Raw genomic sequence first — 14,810 nt, 5'->3', positions numbered from 1 at the left:
CACATTCCATTGGCACACAGACACAGCACATCGACACATGCACGCATACACACACACACATACACACGCATACAGACACAACACTGTACACTGCACACATACACACAATACATGACACACATACACTCGCACACACAGACAGCACACTGACATGCCACATACACACACTGACACATGCACACACACAGACAGCACACTGACACACGCATACACACACATACACATCAAAGATACACACACACAGACAGCTACACATCGATACATACACACTGACACATTGACACATACGCACACACAGATAGCACACTCGACACACATTACGCATGCACACGCATCACACTGACATGACGCACATGCACGATATCACACTGACACATACACACGCATAATGCATACAATACACACACAGACACATACTGGACACATCAGCATCAATGACAAATCGGTCACGCATACCGACACACATGCACACGCATAACATAGTCAATAATACCACACAGACAGCACACCATTACACATGACACGCATACACACATTCGACACGTTTATACACACGCACACACAGACAGTATACGACACATGCACACACGCATACACACACACACACATTACCGCATATCTATACACACACACACACAGACACATAATTGCACACGTATACACACACACTGACACATTACTGACACATGTACATATACATACGTACACGCATACACACACACTGACACACACACACACACTGACACCATACACACACACACACACAGCAATACCGAATACGCACACGCATGTCACACGCATACACACGCACACAGACAGCACACTGACACATGCACATACACACACGACTGACACATACACACACACACAGACAGCACACTGACACATGCCACGCATACACACACACTGACACGCATATACACACAGACACACAGACAGCATCATCGACACACGCACACACAGACAGCACACTGACACATGCACACGCATACACACACACTGACACATACGCACGCATACACAGACAGTCTCTAAATAAACCAGACTCCTGTGTTAAATACTGAGATTTTAAACATTTCTCTGGTAATTGCTCACGTGTTCAGGATTCTAAAGTCTTTTTAACTCATCTACAGTTCGGCAGTGTTCGGCTTCAGTTCTGTCGAAAGTCTCTTCCTTTGACGGCACTCTGACCAATCAGTGGCCGACAGTCTGGTGACGTCACGCATAGTAATCACCAGAGCAGGAAGTAAAAAAAACATTCTACGCTCGTGGAAACTTAACTTTGCCGAGCAGAGCCGGTGGAAACACATACACACAGAGGCCGTTTGTCAATATCCATACTTGTGCACACTTGTGCGTAAATGTGCGTACTTGTGAAAACGTCATCAGCCTCAGTCCAAGTGCTGTTCCAATTCTCAAGTAAGCGAACAGCGAGGACGGTTCTCAAACCCGGAAGTGTTCTCGCTCCGCCCATTTTTACCAAGTATGCATCGGAGGTGACTTAAGCGTACTTGGGATGGCCATGTATCCCAGAATACATTTCGGTGGAGCATAGCAGCAAATAATAGAAATACTGTCAGTGGCCGTTTCTCAATACTCAAGTAAGCAAGTATGTACTTGCTTACTTGGGAAGTATATACTTGAGAAGTACGCAGGGAGTATATACTTGCCAAGTACGGGAGCACACAAGTATGTGGTTGTTTCTCAATACTCAAGTATGCAAGTATGTATGTATTGTTCTGCTGTTTGAATGGTGGCTGGCGCCAAGTGCTGCAGCCTCATTAGCGCCACCCACGGTGTTGATCAATGAACATATGAAATACTTTTAATAAATGCATATACATGTTGTTATTATTTTTACATTTTAAATATTTAATTCTTCATTTATTAATTTATTATTATTTATATTAAATAATAATAATTATTATTATTATTAATTATTATTATATTAAAATATACAATACAAATAATACAACGTGGAAAATAGATAGATTACAGCAATGAATAGTGTAGTGTAGTGTAGTGTAGTGTGTACAAATATATACTACTCTACATAGCTAATATTTACATATTATATTTAAGTACAGATACAATGACCGTGCGACTTTAATATAAATCTAACATTCAAAGTTGAAATTAAAAAAAAATTAATAATATACAAACTTTCAAACTTTCAGGTCAAAACGTTTCCATTAAAATCAAAATAACACGTCAACAACAAATCTATGGATCACACCGAGCATGTAATGACTGCGACGTCTGAGCCAGTGGATCATTTCATCAGGACAGGCCGAGGTAACGCTGCTCTGTGCCGGGCACAGTGAGCGCCGAGTGTCCGCAGAGGCGGAGCTGATCACCTCCGACAAACGTCGCTGCCAAACTATAAATACGTCATATCTTCATACACATACGTCATATCATGGGGGTGGAGTGGCTCAGTGGTTAATTGTACTTGATTCCATTGTAAGTCGCTTTGGATAAAAGCGTCTGCTAAATGACATGTAATGTAATGTAATACACAAACCACATGTTTGAATTCTAAATGACTCATTTCTCGCCTCAAATGATGTTAAAACTTTGTTCCGGGACACAGAAAAATATTTATTTTAGATTTATATTTCTATTATCTGCTGCTATGCTCCGCCGAAATGTATTCTGGGATACATGGCCATCCCAAGTACGCTTAAGTCATACATACTTGGTAAACATGGGCGGAGCGAGAACACTTCCGGGTTTGAGAACCGTCCTCGCTGTTCGCTTACTTGAGAATTGGAACAGCACTTGGACTGAGGCTGATGACGTTTTCACAAGTACGGGAGTACGCAAGTACGCACAAGTACGCACAAGTATGGATATTGAGAAACGGCCAGTCAGTCAGTCAGTCAGTCAGTCAGTCAGTCATCTTCTAAACCGTGGTGAAATCAGTTTCAGGTTGGATATTCAACGGATATTCGCTCCAAATCCAACGACACCCCTCTCCCTCTCCACCCCGAGATAGGTGCACGATCACGGCTTGTTCAAAGTCCGACCCATCGCTCTTGACTTTCGTGGTCTTATTTAGGGACCGTCAAAAAATTACTTTTGAAAAGCCAATATTTACATAGAAATTGAGAAAAACATATATACGAGGTACTAAAATGGAATAAAAAGAGGTGTGTCCTGACAAGGCAGTCTAGCACTATGGCCCTATACTGATTTGGCGTCTTTAGGTCACATGACCTGGAAGCTATTGAGCTAAAATGCTAATATTTACATTAAGAAAATTATTAAAAATTTGGGAAGTATTTAAATGGAATAAAAAGAGGTGTGTCCTGACAAGGTAGGCTAGTACTATGTTTCTGCACTGATTTTGTGTCTTTGGAACACATGGCCTGGAAGCTATTAAGCTAAAATGCTAATATTTACATTAAAAAAATTATAAAAAATTTGGGAAGTATTTAAATGGAATAAAAGAGGTGTGAGCTAAAATGCTAATATTTACATTATAATTTTTTTAATGTAAATATTAGCATTTTAGCTCAATAGCTTCCAGGCCATGTGACCTAAAGACACCAAATCAGTGCAGAAACATAGCACTAGCCTACCTAGTCAGGACACACCTCTTTTTATTCCATTTTAGTACCTCGTATATATGTTTTTCTCAATTTCTATGTAAATATTGGCTTTTCAAAAGTAATTTTTTGACGGTCCCTAAATAAGACCACGAAAGTCAAGAGCGATGGGTCGGACTTTGAACAAGCCGTGATCGTGCACCTATCTCGGGGTGGAGAGGGAGAGTGGTGTCGTTGGATCTGGAGCGAATGTCCGTTGAATATCCAACCTGAAACTGATTTCACCACGGCATCATACAACGCTTTATCCTCCACCAGAGGGTCGCGGGGGTGCTGTGCCAATCTCAGCGCCATCGGGTGGTAGGCGGGGTACACCCTATACAGATAGAGACAAACAACCATTCACTCTCACACTCACTCCTACGGTCAATTTAGATATATATACTATATATATAGTATATCAGAATATATATATATACACATATATACGTATATATGCTAGTCTACAATGCTGTAATACATCTATTTTCCACATTGTATTGTATATTTTCATAGAAATAAATTAATAAATGAAGGTAAATATTTAAAATGTGAAAATAATAACAATATATATGCATTTATTAAAAGTATTTCATGTGTTCATTTATCAACACTGTAGGTGGCGCTAATGAGGCTGCAGCACGTGGCGCCAGCCACTATTCAAACAGTAGAACAATATGTTGTGGGATGTGTCTAACACTGGTGTGTGGCCCAGGCAGCTCAGCGTGTGAATGTGAGTGCGTGCGCGCGGCCGCAAAGCGGAAGACGGGTGTTGTTTTTGTTTACATTTTTACGTGTGTGCGGGTGAATGAGTGGTAGAGACGGCGAGAGAGAGGGAGTTGGATGTTAACGTGTAAGCAGCCAATAAACTGGATAGTCTTCAGCAAACGAACGGCCTGTCATTTGTGTGCCACCACATAACAACTGCGGAGTAAAAGTCTCGGGACTTAACCCCGGAAAGGAACGCTAACTCCGGCCCTGGAGAATATAGATCTCCCCTGCGTTCCCCGACCACGGTCAGGAGACACAAGCAGGAAAGGTTAACAAATACATACATACCTGCTTACTTGAGTATTGAGAAGCGGCCAGTGTCGTGTCTGTGACGTCATCTGACAGGCTCAGAACCACAGACGCCTCATTGAGCACGTTGGTCCGTTGCTGCGTAACGTCAGCGCGTCCGCCATATTGGATGTGGCAGATCTGCTCGTAAACTAATAAAAGGAAATGACTGAACTTCATGAAGCGTCTTTCTACAAAGTGTTTTAAGTTAATGCCTCTTATTCACACACACACACACACTTATATATCTGGGAAACAAATAGGCACCAAAAACAACTATATAACTTTTGTGATGATTGTAAACCTACTTACTCCTTATGTTTAGGATTAAGTTAAGTTAAGTAAGCACCAAACCAACGTATGTATTTTTCTAATGCTGAGTGTTTACAGCTACTAATGTGTGTAACACTGTCACTGTGATGATAAATATGGAAATATTAATATTTAACATTTAATCTGTGTCTATAATAGAGAGATCCTGAAATGTAGATGTGACATGAGGGTTTTCTGAATAAACTAACGTTTCCATTTAACTTATTTTGATATATATGTACATATATACATACATACTGTATATCTACACGGAGGGCATTGATCAACATACATATCTATACAGCTATACAATTGCAATCTGTCTGTGTGTGTGTGTGTGTAAACCGGTTAGTTTGATACACTTCCGTGCAGCACAATGTCGGGGACGTCGACGTACGATTCAGCGATCAGTGCGTTGTCTACGTAAATCTTTTTTTCTTCTTTTTTTACGTAAATATGTCTACGCTCAGAACGTCAGCTCCTACCCACGTCACTATATTTCCCAGCTGCCACCGCGCAGCCGGAAGCCGTTACATTTCCGTCAAACAAGAAGATCCAGCAGCGAAGGTAAAACAGCTGATCACTGATCACATCAATCGATTATGTGTGTTCAATCGGCGACACGCCCATGTTAAATATTCGAGGAATGGCGTCAGTTGCCGCTGCTTCTCAGCGTTTGTTAGCATGTTACGAGCACGCGAAGTAGCCTCCTGCTAACCCTGAACACACACACACACACACACACACACTTGTTTATTTTGAAGATCGTTTAACAGATCGAAAATGTAGTGCCTGTCTGTCTCTGTTTGTGTCTGTCTGTGTGTGTGTGTGTGTGTGTGTCAGATGATGAAGACGAGGACAGACGAAGAAGACTACTGGAACAGTTCCAAGTATAAAGCGTTTACGTTTGACGACGAAGACGATGAGCTCAGCAGGGTAAATCCTCCCGATGATGTCACACAATGACGTCACAGTGACAGGGTGAGACACCTGTGGTGTGTTTTCAGCTGCAGGAGTCGAAGCGGGCGGTGAACAGCATCCGTGGCCTGGTGGACGACGAAGACAACGACGAAGACGACATGGAGCGAGTCAGCTGGAGCGGCGAGCCCGTCGGCAGTATGACATCATTACTGCCAGCAACACGCTGCGCTCTGATTGGCTGCCGTGTGTCTGTAACCGTCCCGTCTCTCTACAGGTATCTCATGGTCGGTCAAAGAGACGGCAGCGTCCAATCAGAGGACAGACAGAGACCCCACCCCCTTCCCCAGAATCAGCACAGATGTAGCAAACGTTAGCAGGGGCCACTCAGGATACTCACTCAGTTCTCTGTTTAAAGGTGATTCATGTGTTCACCAGCAGGTCACACAGTTCATGTGTTCACCAGCAGGTCACACAGATGACTGACAGATGTTTCCTCTGTTTCTCTGTAGGAAAAATGAAAGGAGGAAACTTTCAGTCCTTCACTGACTGTGAGTGGAATGAACGGATGAAAGTGAGTGAGTGAGTGAGTGAGAGAGTGATGATGATGATGATGTCATTGTGTTTCAGCCCTCACAGACTCATCTGTCAGACTCTACGCTCCAGAACTTCGGAAACCAAAATCTGAATACAAGGTAATCTGATTACAGCACTGTTAATCTGATTATTAGATCATGTGACTGATGATGATGATGTCATCGTGATGTCAGGACCTGGTCAGTGATTGGTCGCCTGAGGAGACGGTTCACAGGATGCAGCAGGGAAAGGTCAGAAGGTCACACTTCAGATGAATATGGGACTGAGCGAGTGAATGTGTGACTGAGTGAATGGATGAATGGATGAATATGGGACTGAATGAGTGAATGTGTCCTCTGTCTTCCAGGTGGTGTCTCTGGAAAAGTTTCGTTCTCTTCACGACAAACTTCTTCTTCTGGATTTTTCCGTCAGCGCTCACGATGGAAACGTCATCACTGCTGTAACTTTATTTACAAAATCATTCAGGACAAAATTTATTCACAACATTACAGACACAAAGTAACGTTCTATTTTTTTTTAGATCTTGATTTATCTGAAGAGGACTCTGAGTAAAGGTGAGGTTTTTCTGATCCTGGTCCTGGGTCAGATCTGGTCCTGGGTCAGATCCGATCCTGAATTGTTTCTTGTGTCTTTTGTTCAGAGGTTTTGTTTCGGGAGCTCGAGTCCAGACAAACTGCTCTGAGACATTTCATCCATTATCTGACGGAGACCAGAGACCAGAAGCTGCTGCTGGACCTGCTCAGGTGCTCTCACCTGTCTGTCTCTCGCCTGTCTCATGTCTGTCTCTCTCTCGCCTGTCTCATGTCTGTCTGTCTGTCCTCAGATCTCTGGGCAGGACAGAGGACACAGTGGTATGTATACAGTGGTACACATGCTAACGCTAGCATACATGCTAACACCAGCATACATGCTAACAGTGACGGTTTGCTGTTTCCATGGCGACAGCTACTGCAGTACAAAGAACACCTGAACATCTCAGATGCAAACAAGAGGCGGGACTTCCTGAAGAGCTGTGTCAGGTGAGTCACACCTGACAGTTTGTTTATTTACTGTTTGTTTGTTTGTTTACAGTTTGTTTATTCATTTACCGTTTGTTTGTTTATAGTTTATTTACATTTTGTTTATTTACCGTCTGTTTATTTACAGTTTGTTTGTTTATTGACAGTTCGTTTATTTATTCATCGTTTGTTTGTTAATTTACCATTTGTTTGTTTGTTTCCAGTCTTCCGTTCTCTGCTGACGACTTGGCTCATGTTCAGGATCACTTCACTCTGTTAGACAGACAAATCATCATGGAGGTCAGATCTGTGTGTGTGTGTGTGTGTGTGTGAAAACTCAGGTTTCACTTCAGACTCTTTTGTTCGTTGCTAGGCAACAGATGGACAGAACGAGCGTGAAGGAAAGGTGGAAATCTTCCAGAAGTTTCCACGAAAAGCACCGATCCACAACATGCCACTGATCCCAACTCTGCACTACAGCTGCCTCTACCACTACAGTGAAGCCCAGGTTACCACGGCAACACACACACACACACACACACACACACACGTACATATATGAACACACGTGTGTTTGTATCATGTGTCAGCAGGAGACCTTCAGCAGTCCACTGAGCCTCCGTCACACTTTCAAGGTGAGAACTGACATTTACCTGAGTGTCTTTGTTGTGTGGGTGGCTCCGCCCCCTCATAGGTGAGTACCTGTGGCGTCAGATTTCAGAAAAGCAGTTCTTTGTGACGGCGTTGGCGGCGAGAGTGAAGCTGAAGGCGTGGTCAGACGTGGACGCGTTGTTCCGCAGCAGGAACTGGCTCGGCTTCACCCGGAAAAAAGCTCCGCTCGGCTTCCACCGTGTCGTCGACGTCCTGCACAAAAACGCCGCCCCCACGCAGGTGAGAGGCGTGTACCCAGCAGAGGAGGAGGGAGGGGGCGTGACAGGTGTTGACAGGTGTGTTGTTTGACGGACAGGTGCTGCAGGAGTACGTGGCTCTGGTTGATGACGCCGACCTGAGGATTTCACTCGCTCACAAACACAAATGTCACGACATCGTCATTAACGTGAGACGTGATCACATAACATTACCTGAGAGGGGCGGGACTAAAACAAGGAAACTAACTGTCGCGCTCTGTCTCTGTCAGACGTACCGGGACCTGAAGGACCGGCAGCTGTTGCTAGGATACCGAGAGAAGGTGGAGAGCGGCTCAGCGGCTCAGAAGAAGATCGACGAGCTTCTGGAAAACCCGGTGAGTAGGGGGAGGAGTCACCTTCATCATCATCATCATCATCATCTTCATGTGACTCATCTCTTCTTCTTTTTTAGCAAATCCGCTGGAAAAACTGATCACCATGGCAACAGCACGGATCAATCACAGCCCTTTTTATGTGAAGATTAAAAACATTAAAAACATTAAAAATGTTCAAAATTCTTCTTCAATAGAGGTCAGAGGTCACGACCTGGGAGACCTCTGCATGAATGAAGCAGACGTTTCACTTCAGATTCTTTTATTGTTTCTGTTTCCATACAAACATTCAACTGTGAGTCCCCGCCCCCAGGCTAGGAGGGGGTGGGGTCAGGAAATATTATCACCAACATTAAATCAAAGGATTTTTTTTTCTACAAAATGAAGACGATGTGCAAGTTAAAAGCTTTAAAATCATTTCATACAGTGTGACACCGGAGGGGCGTGGTCCCAGACTCAGGGTGGGGCCTCACGACTCAGAGTCCAGGCTGTCCAGGGTTAACCGACTGCGGTGGGGGGAGTTAGGGCTGGGGGGGGCGGAGCTATTGGAGGGAGTCGAGTGTTTCGTTGAGTCAGAGTCCGGCTGAGAGAGTGACAGACAGACAGCCAGAAGGAGAGACAGACGAGGTTAATAAACAGTCACATGATCACGTGTGATTATTGCTGACTGATGATGATTATAGATGATTGTTGATGATTATGGATGATTATTAATGATTATAGATGATTATTGATGAGCTCTCACCTCTCTGTCGTCTCTGTCCTCTAATTCACACACACCACGAGATGAAGCTCCGCCCCCAAAATCTGAACAGATAAAATATGACATCACTGACTGATGATGTCATTGTGTGTGTGTGTGTGTGTGTGTGTGTGTGTGTTTACCTGACGCTGTACGTGTGATTTGTGTCTTGCTTCTCTGTTGCCGGGAGATACTAGACAGGGGGCGGGGCTTGTCTTTAACTGAATCGTCCTGAGACATCATCACACTCTGGACACACACACAGATTCCTTAATTGAATCATTGACTTTGAAAAAGATCAGTCAAACTTTATTAATAAAACAAATGTCGCACAAAGTTCTTCACATAATAAAAACACCTCTGCCCTTAAGAGGAGGGGCGTGGTTGTGACACTGGGTCTGTCAATCACTCACAGCACCAGTGTTTATAAATAGGGGAGGAGTCTAGGACAACAAGCCTCGCAGTGATTGGACAAGAGGGTGAAGAAAGAAGCAGTAAGACAAGAGTGGACCAAGAAAGTTCACCTCTGACCCCAAACACACACACACACACACACACCTGGTGTGTGAGGGAGGAAGAGGAGGAAGAGGAGGAGGAAGGCTGCAGGAGGCTCAGCTGGGAGGAAGAGGAGGATTCTTTCTGCAAGAACGCGCCAGCCGACACCAACGTCATGTGATAGACGTGCTCAAAGTTGGAAGGAGGAGAGATGAGGGTGTGACGGGAGGAGGGAGAGGGGGAGGAGGAGAGGGAGGTGACATCACCAACCTGAACAATCAGGGAGGAAGAGGAGGGGCAAAGGAGAAGAGAGGAGGAGGAGTCAGTGCCAGGAGGGGGAGGAGGTGAAGGTGGAGAACATGCTGGTATGAGGAGGAGGAGTTAAAGGAAGAGGCGGAGTTACCAGAGGCAGGTCCATGAGCACCTGCATCCCATCACCTGGTCCCATGTGTGCGACATGGTTAAAGTTTGTCGGGTTAGAGATCATCTTTGATCTGAGCTCAGGGTCTCTGAGCATCTCCCTGTGGAGACAGACAGACACACACACGAGTCATGCTATCACTTAGCATCTTTTAGGTTCAGTGTTTATGTTTTTGCAAATCTAAGTTACATTTTTTTTTTAAATTGCTGTTTTGTTTTTCAAGTTGCTTTTATTTTGGTGAATCTGTGGTCTGATTCACTCTTATTTTGACGAGTCACCTTCTCTGCTGAAGTCGCTCCTCCTCAGGAACCTTGAACAGAAACTTCCTCTTGCTGCGGGTTCGAACCATCAACTTCCTGCTGTGATCCGACGTCTCTGGGATGGTTAGGTCGCCCTCTATGGACACAGAAAGACAGACAGACAGACAGAGAGAGTGAGACAGAGACACAGAAGCATAAGACAGTTGTTGTTTATCTCATCTTAAAAACAAACTACACTGCAGATCTCCATGGAACTCAAATGCTTTACAAGTGCTTGTTGGAACATCCAGGGCTTAAGGTCATTTACCTTTGGAACCAGGAGCAGAGACACAGACTTTCTAAAAGAGTCCAGAACTGTGATGTGATTGTTCTGAGCAGAGGAGTCCACTGGCTGCCCCCCAGTATAGAGGGAAATGATTGTACCCTCAACCAAACTCAAGGGAGTCACTCAAGGCAGAGATTCAGGGCGGATGCTTATCTGGTATAAAACGTACCTCACACACTCCATCCAAGCAGTAACGATAGGTGAATTCCACATTTGTCTTAAAATACAAAGAGAGACAATCTCGCTAAAAGAAAACATATTCTTATGCGTGATATACATAGATACCCCCCTCAGAATCACCATACTTTAAAGAAGAGGATGGTATCAGTCACTACCAGACCCAGGGTAAGATCCTGGTCTGCGGGGACATCAATGCTAGAACAGGCACCACACCGGACAACATTAAAGGCGACATAGACCGGAAGCTCCAATTAACGCTGCATTAGTGTGTGTATCTGCGTCATGACCTCGTTTATTAAACCCTAAAATTTCAGAACAAACAGTTCAGTCACTGCTGAGAAAATATGGTTTTATTGTTTTCCTGGGCTCTACGAAGCGGATTGGTACTTCTGCAGGTTGATGATGTCATCAGAAAACCTCACCATTCCTCTCACCACAGTAGCGCCTCCTGGTGCGGGCACTAGTCTGGGCACATCTGGTTGCGTACATTCAAGTACGCATTCTTCAGAAGAAGAAGAACTACTCTGGTTGTAGCTGCTGAGATGCAGCGCATCCACCGTGCCAGAGGGGGAGCTGTGTATCTGAGAGCTGGCCTACCAATTACGTCACTTCCAGGTACCTGGCCAATCACAGGACAGTGGGAAAGCTCTTGTTGGCTGGCCAATCACAACACACAAGTCCACATTCTGGGGGTGTGGTTTTGGTCTGAAACAGCGCGGCTGACAAGAGCGTCAGTGAGGAGATATTTTGAAGGAGGTTTTTAACCATGAAAACAAGTTAATATATGTAAGTAGACCTCCATACAACAATGGCGGCGCGCATGAGTGCAGCGGCTTCTCTAGCTCCGGGAGTTATGCCCAAATTAGTTGGTTTCACAGCCGACTGTAATTATTTTGCTTGTGTAAACAAGCGTGCGAACCGACGGATCATATACAGCCGAACAGTACTTATATATCATATGACTGCATATGACTGTCAAGTGCCGGCCACACTATCTGCCTCGGGAGTTTACGGCGGTGTTTGTCATGGTTGTTTACATCCCACCGGATGCTAAAGCTAACAATGCGCTAGCGGAGCTGCACAACAACATCAGCTTGCTACAGAACAAGCACCCGGAGGCTTTTTACGTGGTAGCTGGAGACTTCAACCACGGACACATGACAGACATCCTGCCCAAATTCCACCAGCACGTCACCATTCCAACACGGGGAGACAACACATTAGACAGTGTATACTCCAACATCCGACGTGCATACAGAGCCGTGACCAGCCCTCACTCACCTGGAGAGCAAAGACTCCTATGTCCGCCTGCTCTTCCTCGACTTCACATCCGCTTTCAACACTAACATACCACAGACCCTGATCCATAAACTCTCTTCACTCGGACTGAGCCCCCCCCTCTGCAACTGGGTCCTGGACTTCCTGACAGACAGGCCGCAGTCAGTGAGGATCCACGACATCTCCTCCACCTCCATCACCCTCAGCACTGGCTCCCCCCAGGGCTGTGTGCTGAGCCCTCTTCTGTTCACCCTGCTCACTCATGACTGCTCACCTAAACATCCGAGCTGTCATATTGTGAAGTTTGCTGATGACACAGCAGTGGTTGGACGCATCAGCAACAACGATGAGTCCAGCTACAGGCGGGAAGTGGAACACCTGGAGGGTTGGTGCAGGGTAAACAACCTCTGCATCAACACAAAGAAAACAAAGGAGATGTTTGTGGACTTCAGGAGGAGCAGACATCCCCCCCATTCTCCCCTGCACATCGGAGGAACAGTGGTGGAAGTTGTTTCCAGCTTCAGGTACCTGGGCGTGCATCTCAAGGACGACCTCACCTGGAGCAGCAACACTTCCAGCCTGGCCCGGAAGGCACACCAGCGCCTGTACTTCCTCAGGTGGCTGAGATGCGCTGGACTAGGAAGGTCAGCCCTTATCACCTTCTACAGATGTGTAGTGGAGAGTGTCCTGTGCTCCTGCATCACTGTGTGGCACAGCAGCTGCTCTGCAGCAGAGAAGAAGGCTCTGCAGAGAGTGGTGAAAGCTGCACAGAGAACTGTGGGCAGCAGCCTCCCCACCAACACGGACATCTTCACCTCCAGATGCAGGAAAAGGGCCGTCTGCATCATGAGAGATCCCACCCACCCAGCACACACACTGTTCACCCCCCTCCCCTCAGGCAGGAGGCTACGGAGCATCAAGAGCAGGACAACGAGACTGAGGAACAGCTTCTACCCTGGAGCTGTCAGACTCCTGAACTCTCTGTAGCACCCATAGCCTTCTGCCCCCACACCCACGGACTGTACTTTGCACATACCCCAGTACTGTACGCCATCTTTTGCACCAATTTGTGCACAGTACCTTACCTCCAGAGGTTTTAAAGTTTTAATCTTTTTTTAATTTATATTTTGTTAAGTTAAACTGTTGGTTCTTCTTTCTTCTTTCTTTCTTTTATTGCTGGGCTGACCGGGTTCTGGAGAGACTTGACCTCACGTTCTGACCTCATGTCTTAATGTGTGTTGGTATGACAATAAAGGAATCTTGAATCTTGAATAACTAACATATATGTGACCATAAAAACAAGTTAATATATGTAAGTAGACCTCCATAACTAACATATATGTGTGACCATAAAAACAAGTTAATATATGTAAGTAGACCTCCATAACTAACATATATGTGTGACCATGAAATCAAGTTAATATATGTAAGTAGACCTCCATAACTAACATATATATGTGACCATGAAAACAAGTTAATATATGTAAGTAGACCTCCATAACTAACATATATGTGTGACCATGAAAACAAGTTAATATATGTAAGTAGACCTCCATAACTAACATATATATGTGACCATGAAAACAAGTTAATATATGTAAGTAGACCTCCATAACTAACATATATGTGACCCTGAAAACAAGTTAATATATGTAAGTAGACCTCCATAACTAACATATATGTGACCATGAAAACAAGTTAATATATGTAAGTAGACCTCCATAACTAACATATATGTGATCATGAAAACAAGTTAATATATGTAAGTAGACCTCCATAACTAACATATATGTGACCGTGAAAACAAGTTAATATATGTAAGTAGACCTCCATAACTAACATATATGTGACCATGAAAACAAGTTAATATATGTAAGTAGACCTCCATAACTAATATATATGTGACCATGAAAACAAGTTAATATATGTAAGTAGACCTCCATAACTAATATATATGTGACCATGAAAACAAGTTAATATATGTAAGTAGACCTCCATAACTAACATATATGTGACCATGAAAACAAGTTAATATATGTAAGTAGACCTCCATAACTCACATATATGTGTGACCATGAAAACAAGTTAATATATGTAAGTAGACCTCCATAACTATCATATATATGTGACCATGAAAACAAGTTAATATATGTAAGTAGACTTACATAACTAACATATATGTGACCGTGAGAACAAGTTAATATATGTAAGTAGACCCCATACCTCACATATACGTGATCGTGAAAACAAGTTAATATATGTAAGTAGACCTCCATAACTAACATATATATGTGACCATGAAAACAAGTTAATATATGTAAGTAGACCTCAATAACTAACATGTATGTGTGACCGTGAAAACAAGTTAATATATGTAAGTAGACTTCCATAACTA

General features: G+C 44.1%; 2 protein-coding genes across 7 annotated transcripts in view; one reads left to right on the top strand and one right to left on the bottom strand.

Moving 5' to 3' along the window:
* The first annotated feature begins 5,437 nt into the window (after window positions 1-5,437).
* vipas39 (VPS33B interacting protein, apical-basolateral polarity regulator, spe-39 homolog) lies at window positions 5,438-8,888 on the top strand. 2 transcript variants are annotated; one of them, XM_044049518.1, is made up of 19 exons: window positions 5,438-5,528; window positions 5,805-5,897; window positions 5,969-6,077; window positions 6,157-6,297; window positions 6,392-6,430; window positions 6,510-6,574; window positions 6,650-6,706; window positions 6,823-6,915; window positions 6,997-7,030; window positions 7,117-7,219; window positions 7,300-7,327; window positions 7,422-7,495; window positions 7,699-7,774; window positions 7,848-7,982; window positions 8,065-8,109; window positions 8,189-8,365; window positions 8,442-8,531; window positions 8,613-8,717; window positions 8,795-8,888. In XM_044049518.1, the coding sequence occupies exons 2-19, from the start codon at window positions 5,805-5,807 to the stop codon at window positions 8,813-8,815; spliced, it is 1,485 nt and encodes a 494-aa protein (XP_043905453.1). In that variant the 5' UTR covers window positions 5,438-5,528; the 3' UTR covers window positions 8,816-8,888. The 2 variants fall into 2 exon arrangements, with proteins under 2 accessions (XP_043905453.1, XP_043905454.1); XM_044049519.1 differs by having other exon boundaries at window positions 5,442-5,528; window positions 8,068-8,109.
* Window positions 8,889-8,959: 71 nt separating this feature from the next.
* Window positions 8,960-14,810, bottom strand: part of cdc42bpb (CDC42 binding protein kinase beta (DMPK-like)) — a 24,955-nt gene continuing 19,104 nt past the window's right edge. For 3 of the 5 annotated variants that reach the window (XM_044049514.1, XM_044049512.1, XM_044049513.1), the window contains exons 33-38: window positions 10,651-10,768; window positions 10,355-10,472; window positions 10,015-10,221; window positions 9,600-9,705; window positions 9,460-9,521; window positions 8,960-9,297 (exon numbers count right to left, since the gene is read on the bottom strand). In XM_044049514.1, coding sequence (XP_043905449.1) covers window positions 9,184-9,297; window positions 9,460-9,521; window positions 9,600-9,705; window positions 10,015-10,221; window positions 10,355-10,472; window positions 10,651-10,768 — 725 coding nt within the window. In that variant the 3' untranslated portion in view covers window positions 8,960-9,183. The remainder of the gene's footprint in view (window positions 9,298-9,459; window positions 9,522-9,599; window positions 9,706-10,014; window positions 10,222-10,354; window positions 10,473-10,650; window positions 10,769-14,810) is intronic. The other 2 variants (XM_044049516.1, XM_044049517.1) reach the window with 1 other exon arrangement.

The sequence above is a fragment of the Solea senegalensis genome, linkage group LG17 (genome assembly GCF_019176455.1).
Source record: "Solea senegalensis isolate Sse05_10M linkage group LG17, IFAPA_SoseM_1, whole genome shotgun sequence".
NCBI classification, from domain to species: domain Eukaryota; kingdom Metazoa; phylum Chordata; class Actinopteri; order Pleuronectiformes; family Soleidae; genus Solea; species Solea senegalensis.
The sequence above is the reverse complement of the archived record's forward strand: the minus strand, read 5'-3'. Positions and strand labels throughout refer to the sequence as shown.